The sequence below is a fragment of the Castanea sativa genome, chromosome 6 (assembly GCF_040712315.1).
Source record: "Castanea sativa cultivar Marrone di Chiusa Pesio chromosome 6, ASM4071231v1".
Taxonomy (NCBI): Eukaryota; Viridiplantae; Streptophyta; class Magnoliopsida; order Fagales; family Fagaceae; genus Castanea; species Castanea sativa.
In genome coordinates this window covers 32,887,964-32,896,299 of record NC_134018.1, presented here as the reverse complement: position 1 = coordinate 32,896,299, position 8,336 = coordinate 32,887,964, and the positions used below count along the sequence as shown (strand labels likewise).

At 35.0% G+C, this 8,336-nt stretch overlaps 1 protein-coding gene across 1 annotated transcript; it reads left to right on the top strand.

Annotated features, from left to right (window-relative positions):
- Positions 1 to 1,878: 1,878 nt before the first annotated feature.
- LOC142639187 (protein translation factor SUI1 homolog 1-like) lies at positions 1,879 to 5,272 on the top strand. Its single transcript, XM_075813312.1, has 5 exons — positions 1,879 to 2,096; positions 4,019 to 4,125; positions 4,239 to 4,444; positions 4,831 to 4,884; positions 4,980 to 5,272. Exons 2-5 carry the CDS (start codon positions 4,089 to 4,091, stop codon positions 5,022 to 5,024), a joined length of 342 nt encoding a protein of 113 aa, XP_075669427.1. The 5' UTR covers positions 1,879 to 2,096; positions 4,019 to 4,088; the 3' UTR covers positions 5,025 to 5,272.
- Positions 5,273 to 8,336: the final 3,064 nt, after the last annotated feature.

The following is an 8,336-nucleotide window of genomic DNA, read 5'->3' as shown; positions in this document are numbered from 1 at the left end:
CCTTTCCTTCACCAAGTCCTCAAACCAACTAAGTGATTAACGCAACAACGGCAGCAGATCGCCTAATACTACACTTAACCCACTACCCTCTAAAACATACTTCTCAAGGTGTGGAAAAGCTCCTAAGGACCCCCCTAAACGAGCAAAAAGGAAAGAAACAGAAGGACAAAGGGCCCTAACCTCAGAACTGCTAAGCATAGGACTCAAAACGAGCTATAAAAAAAAAACAGAAAACACGAAAAAGCAAAAGGAGAATCAGAAATTACTACAAAATTATCTACTCAAAGGAAGGCAAACAACAAAGAGAAAGGCCATACCTCAAGAAGCAACGAAGATAGAAAGCAAAATTGCAGAAGGAAAACGACAACAATGGCGACAACGGTAGCGACTCGGAAACCACATAGCAAAAGAGAAAATAAGAAAGTAAAGAAGAAAGGAAGAAATTTAAGAAGATAAACACTAGAAACTGAAAACCAGCGGGAAAACCAAGGGTCACAATGGGAGCATTAAACTGCTCCATTCGAAACATGCCACGTGGCCACACGCCTTAAATACGGAACAGGACCCCAAAAGCCGCAGAAAACCTTTGAACTTCCATGGTCTTCTTGACACGCCACGACGACCACGAAACTCGAAGGGGCAACTGATGGGACTGACGCCTTTAGCTTATATGGACGATGTTAACGTAATCGATGGAGTCATCCCCTGTGACGAGCCAACCAAGCATCCACATTAGTGACGAAGTTATCCAACTATTCAATAAAGTAATAACATCTCGGGCGGTTACAAAAACAACTGTACAGACCGTTGGATGCCCATTAAAAGCCGCATTAAAAGGGCACAAGGCGTTACCAATAGAGGCATTATGACTGCAATCACTGCTACAACGGCTAGAGGCCATGGGAACATATATAAGGCCCTCACAAGCACCATCAAGAGGTATGAACATCACAGAAAACATTATTTGCTATATTTTTTGAATATTGCTATATTTTTTGAATATTGCTTTGAGCCTTCCATATATTGACTTTGGCATCGGAGGCGTTGTGGCAGACACCACACTGGTGACTATTTTAGGGAATTCTTGCTTCCACTGCGACGCAAGCGAACATTCGGCCCCATCTAGACGAATTCATTACAACTAACGAACTTGTACTTCATCACTTATAACCTCATTTAGATGAATATTTATGATATGATTTCACATTTGATTCTAAAATTAAAAAATAAAATTCTTTAAGAATAAATAATTTAGGACATATGACGCAAAATTGAAATTTTAATTTAAGTTTCTCATAGTTTCACATATTATATATATATATATATATATATATATATATATATATATATATAGATTTCTCTCCTCTCTCATCTATCACGTCATTCTCTCTTCTCACTCTTGACATATGCGGTGGCGTAATGCCACTTTTCTAAGCAATTCGACTACCTTGGTACCGAATTTCACCTTTCTCCTCTTTCATTATAAGAATAAAAAATAAAAAAACTTTGAACAATCCTTATACGCCTATAAACTCTAGTTTGGCCAATATTTAGCCAAAACACTCTAAAAGGTGCGGTGAAATGGTAATAAAATTAAAAATTCTTCCAAAAAAAAAAAATCCAAAGTTAAGATTAAAAGGAGTCATTAAAAAAAAAAAAAAAAAAAACTATTGTTGTGCCACTTTTTGTGGCATAAAACTTATTCTGTTGCAAATTGCAATAGACAATCTCAATAGTCAATTGTGGGACCCAAGCGTGCAAAGTACGCACGGTATCATATGCTTGCCCAAATGTAGTGTAGTCACTGTACTCATGAGTCCTTGACTCCAACGCTGTACACGTGAACTCCTATTACCACCGTCCATTCCTATCTCCCCTAAGATAGACCGTCAAAAACTCTCTCACACAAATTTCTGAAAAAAATAAGGAAAAAGAAAAAGAAAACCGAGTTGAGTTGAGTGGCTCAGAGACTTTGTCTGTAGCTTGTAGTTATAAAAGAGTCTTTCCGACCCACAACATATCTCATATCTCTCTCTCTCTCTCTCTCTCTCTCTCCTGTCTCTCACTCTTCAAAATCACCGTCCTCCTCCTATCTGGTATCTATCTTCTTCTTCTTTCTATTAGATTGTTTTCTGTTGCTTAATCAATTTTTTTATTTATTTATATAGCCTGCCTTATTTGATTTTATGTGTTGTATATATTTACACACGTCTCTGTGTTTGTTAACTTATCATGTTCCCTAATTCTTTACTATTTTTTTTTTTCATTTTAGTGCATAGTATTGATTTTTATAAATCCCATGTCATTCCTGGTTTCTTTTGGATAAAGGGTATTTTGTACTGGGTTTTTTTTTTTGGTTTTGTTTTTGGTTTTGCTTTTCTCCTAATGATGCTTTTTAAGTTTGAAACTTTTACGTTGGGTTTGCGTCACAGGCAGGATTAGGAATCTGTGAGTACTTAAAAAAAAAAAATTAGTATTTTGGTTTCTTGGGATATTTTATAATTGATTATATATTGATTGTGTGGTTTCTTAATTAGTTTAAGTGGTGTTTTTGTGTTTGATGCAATGGTTGATTGTCTAGTTGGTTATGTCAGATAAGTCTAGAGGACAACCAGGGTTTATTTGTTATTATTTTATTTTATAAGACAACCAGGGTTGAAAGAGCAATCCAGTGTAGAAATATGAAATAAGAGCCTCTATTGAAAGTTCAGAAGTGATTTTATACTATTAATTATGGTGATGGGATCTACTTTTTTGGGACCACCCCAATCTAAATGAGGGATTTGTGCTATAAAATTTTATGAATAAAAGTTTATGGTAATAATTTCTAAGCATAAATGTTAACTTTTTAAAACTACATGGAAGATTGGAGGAGTGGATCATATTAAAAATTATTTTTGGAAAATATCTGTTTTTTTTTTTACCCCAAGTACTTGTGAAAAATGTATAAATGTGTCTGTTCCCATTATTTATGAAAAAAAGAAAAAGAGAAAAGGGGTTTGGGGGGGGGGGGGGTGTTGGTGGGGGGTGGGAGTCTTGTAAAGCATAGAGCATGTGGATTTTAGTTGGGTAGGTGAAGTGAAAGCAGTATTTTGGATCCTATTCTTATCAGCTAGATTGAAAAGAAAAAAAAGGGAGTTGTCTAAGATGGCTAAGCTGGTCAGCGTTCTTGGTATACAATGCTGGGCAGTCAGGATTCAGTGATTGTAGCTTAACCTAAAAATGATGGCATGAATGAGTAAAAAGAGATGAAAGGGTACTATAAGAAATAAGTGACGGAATTCATGAAAATACTGTCAAGCAATGAAATGAAGACAAGATAAGAAAGCCGGATGATATGAGTTGGTATGTAAAATGATGAATACTAATTGCAATAGTAAGGATAGGTTTGTTCTAAACTATATTCCTTAGTACAGCAGGTTCAGGAAGTAATGGGCAAGGCTTGGGAGAAATGATTGCCCAAAACTTTTATTTAGGATTTGACCTTTTATGAAGTTGGATGAAGAAAATGGAAATGTGTGCAGCCGTTTTCAAATAGTTAAGAAGGTTATGTGAATGGGGCTAATTTAGGGATTTATGTAAATTGTCTTGTTTATATTATAGTAACAAAATGATGTGGGGGAAAAACTTGATTTTGGTAAAATGTTATATCTGTTGTTCTCTAGACCCCAATTTAAATTTGAAGTGTACTTTGTTCAGTTATAATGATACCCCTGGTGGCTTCTTGTGTTGTTTGAAGGCTTGTTTTTCCTTCTTTATATAGTTAACATAAACATTGATAACTACTTAATTAAAAAAAAGAAGCAGAAGAGAATGGTATTTTTTATTTATTATTATTAATAAGTAACACGCCCATCCAGTGGGTCTTCAACTGATGACCTCACCATCCACCCTGTACTTACAAGCATATAATGATATTGTTATTAATGTATCTTTTAAATGTGTCATTCTGGACAGATGGCAGTTCATGTCAAATCTAGATTTTGATCAATTGAGTTTTGTCTACCTTCTATTTCAGTTTTCAGCAGTTCTGATCATAAAACAAAGGATTTGTTTGGTTACTTTTCTAATTCCAACCGCCAAGTTTCATGTCTGAACTCGACGCTCAGATTCCCACTGCTTTTGGTAGGTTTTCTTTTCGCTTATGAATACGTTTATTGATTTGATAAATCAGAAGCCAAGGGTATATGTCTCTTGACCCTGGATATAATCTGAGTGGCTGTTCTGTAACTGGGCAGATCCCTTTGCTGAGGCAAATGCTGAGGACTCGGGTGCTGGGACAAAAGAGTATGTTCATGTGCGTATACAGCAGCGTAATGGGAGGAAAAGCTTGACTACTGTGCAAGGGTTGAAGAAGGAATACAGCTATAACAAGATACTAAAGGACCTTAAGAAAGAGTTCTGCTGTAATGGTACTGTTGTCCAGGATCCAGAGCAAGGCCAGGTTTGTTTCTATCCCATTGGTGACATGGGAATTTGTTTTTTGCTTTTTATATTTTTGTCCATGTTCTTTACCATCAATGAACAGTACACGTAACAGAAAATTTAGAAAATTTCCAATGGGCTCTTAGTTCAACTGGCATCTCCTTCCCTTATAACTTCTAGGGGAAGGGTGAAGTTGTAGGTTAAAAATAATTTAAAAAAAAAAAAAAAACAGAAAAATTTGAATAGCTTTAAAGTATACTATTTGTACACCTTACTGTTCATGTGATGCACTGCAGAATTGTTGTTCTTTGCATATGTTTTTAATAGCAGCATTACCTTAAGTAGCTTTGTTTTATTTTTCTTAGAATCAAACAGAATTTTAACATCATCGTTTCATGCATGAAGGTTATACAACTTCAGGGAGATCAGAGGAAGAATGTTTCTACCTTCCTTGTGCAGGTTTAATATTGTCACTGTTGTTTTTTTTAAGTTGCCCTTTGTCTTGTATATTTGTGGTTCATGTAAATGTTCCTTTTGTGTTTTCTTCTTTACAGGCTGGCATTGTGAAGAAGGAACATATCAAGATTCATGGTTTTTGAATAGCTGCAGCCTGCAGGTCAATCTCCATATATGGTTTACATTATTCTCGTCACGCAATAGTGGATAGTTTATGATCTGAACCTTAGACTGTAGCCATAATACATGTGACTTTGTTATATGTACGTCTATCTTTTGTGTCAATTTGGTAGTTCTGCTACTTGCTGTGTTATGTGGGATGGTCATTATGGATTGTACCAAAGCCTTTATCCATACCTTAATCCATAATATTAATTTCCTGTTTTCTATAGATGATTGTGCATTGATTGGATGTATTTAAATGTCTAATTGATTTAATTGTCACTTAACTATATGCATTAATCAATTGTCACTTAATTAGGTAATGCCACATTCAGCTATGATAAATTGATAATAGAGCAGAGAAATTCACAGAAAAGACCTAGGGTTATTCAAACAAGGGATGAACATCATGCTTATGCTTCCAGTACGTGTTTTTTTGTGGAGCAAAGGTTCTTAAATCTCAACAAGCAGTATCAAGACTGTCAAATTCTTGCGTCAAAATTCATAAGTCTCAGCTACCAATTTTGTTTACATTATTAAATGTCATTGGTATGAAGTATGCATGTTGCATTTACCACCATTAGTTTGTGGACACTTATCCATTAATCGACAAGCAATGTATGTGCCCACTTGAATCTGGAAACCATCATTCTGTATCTGTACTCTGTATATTAGTCTTCAAACAAGTATGCCACAGTAGTTTAAATTCTTGGTCATGAACGAGCTACTCAATCTTCTAAGCTATCATTTGGATGATTTATTATTATTATTATTACTAAATTTTTACCAAATTTGAACTTATTATTATTATTATTATTTAAAGATGGTTACAGAGTTATATAGTGTTTAATTTTATTTATTTATTTTTATAGTTTTGGATATTTTCAAAACATAAGGTTATGGTCCTTGTGGAAGATAAATAAGAAGTTACTAAGTTGTGTAACATAATAAATAAATAAATGCAGTTGCATCATGTGTCTGGTTGAGAAGATAAGCCTGGTCACAAATCATATGATTTAATTCCACATCCTCCTATTATGTATTTTAATAAAATTATGGGTTTTCATAAATAAATAAATAAATAAATAAAATTATGGGCACATCATCCTTATCATATGTTATAATAAAATTATAAAGGACATATGTAGCAAATACCACGTGTTTGGCGGTCTTTGAAGGTATTTGCTTCAAAATTCACAATCTATTTTTCCACTCTTAAGAGCATTAGCATTACTCATTTTACTTTCTAAAAAACTACTTTATCCATTTTAATATACCATTTTACAACTCACCTCACATTTCATTTTTTATTTTTTCACATCACGCCTAATATTTCTCTCAACCAGCAAACCCACACAAGCCACAAAAACCCAACTATCCACCTCCGTCACTAGCCACCACCGCACCCAGCGATTGGCATTGCCACCACCAACCACAAAAACCACTGCCATCACCAAAACGACCCACCACCACAATATACAAAATCCATAACCCACCAAACGACCCACAAAACCCAATTATCCGCCTCCATAAGTAGCCACTGCCACAACTAGCCACTGCCACCACCACTCTAACGACCCACAAAAACCCAACCATCCACCTCCACAACTAACCACCCCCACTGCCACTATCACTAGCCACAAAAGGCATTGCCACCACTAAAATGACCCACCACCACGGCACCAACACATACAAAACCCACAACCCATCAAATGACCCATAATCCAACAACCATCAACCACCAAATCCGGTTTGAGAGAGAGAGAGAGAGAGAGAGAGAGAGAGAGAGAGAGAGAGAGAGAGAGAGAGAGAGAGAGAGAGAGAGAGAGAGAGAGAGAACAAAAAGCAATTTAAAAAAAGTATGATATGCTACCGTAAACTTTATATGTAAAATTTTTAGAGCCTGAGAACTTGGATGTGAGCTATTTTTTGTTGTTTTGAAGGATAAAATAGCATTTTAGGAGTTTTAAAAGTCCCAATGCTAATACTATAAACAATTTGTTAAATCACATGTTTAAAGGACGAGTGAACACAGTTAAGGAATTGTGATCTCTATATGAACAAGGTCAAAGAATGAAGCGTAAAATTCAAGTTTCTCTAGCATGGCTAAGGATTTCTGAAATCCTAAGGGATTAGATGTTATTTCAAATTCAAATATTTTAGGGTTTAAAATTTTGGTGGATTCAGCCCAAATCCAAATCCTTGACCTTTTAAACTATCCAAACAAGGTATTTTGACTTAAACACCTAAATCTAAATTTACAAGTCCAAAACCTAGAACTTTTTAAACTATCCAAACAATGGATATCTCATATTTATGTGAATTTGGATTGTTAACTTATTTTTGGGCAAATTACTATAAACCCACCTGTGGTTTGCATCTTGCCTATCCGTAGTTTAAAACTTAACACTTTGCCTCACCTGTGTTTAACTCTGTTTAGTTTCCGTTACCCACTTCCATTAAAATCAGGAATAAAAATGTATTTTTTCTTCCCTTTTATGTCTCTCTCCTGAAAAAAAAAAAAAAAAAAAAAAACATAAAAAACACAAACAAACAAAATCAAAATGGGCTATTTCAAACCCAAGAATATGCATCTCTTAGAACATGACTGAAATAAATAAAAAGATTTCAAACCCAGAATACAACATTTGTAAATATAGTTCAAAATTTTCAGTTACACATCCAAAACCCTATAAATCCTCTTAATCCATACTCAAAATCCTTCTCATTTTTAAAACCCAAACTGTAATGAAAAAATTTTTAGAACCCAATCATAGATTAAATAGAAAAAAAAAAAAAATTAAAGAGAGAATTTCAATCACATGCAAAATAAATCAAACAAGAGGGAACTACTAAAATGGAAAGGGAAAAATAAAGTAAAAAAGAAAGGGAGAGACAAACAACACCGTCATTCATCACTGCCAGTGGTGGTGATCGAGTGCTTCGACCTAGAGTTTGATGGTGGCTTGTACGGCGGCTTGACTATCATGGCGGTGGCTCATAGTGGTGCTAACAGTGGCCATGGAGGTCAACCGCCACTAGCAAGCCAAAATCAAATCAAACCCACAAACAAAAAGCAAAAAAAAAAAAAAAAAAAAAAAAAAAAAAAAAAAAAAAAAAAAAAATTGAAACCCACAAAGCGTTGCAGTTTGATCACCCTCATCCTCTCTTTCTCTCTTGTCCACCCACATCCACCACAACCACTATTAGAATCCACAACTCCGCAGCACCACCTCACCTACAATCCACAACCACTACAAGCCACAACCCATAACCCCACCATAATTAGATCA

Excerpts from the sequence above, each read along its gene's own strand:
- LOC142639187 (XM_075813312.1), top strand. The coding sequence starts at position 4,089 with ATGTCTGAACTCGACGCTCAGATTCCCACTGCTTTTG. Across the intron at positions 4,126-4,238 it reads TCAGATTCCCACTGCTTTTG|ATCCCTTTGCTGAGGCAAAT; the intron begins GTAGGTTTTCTT and ends GTAACTGGGCAG. Across the intron at positions 4,445-4,830 it reads AGGATCCAGAGCAAGGCCAG|GTTATACAACTTCAGGGAGA; the intron begins GTTTGTTTCTAT and ends TCATGCATGAAG.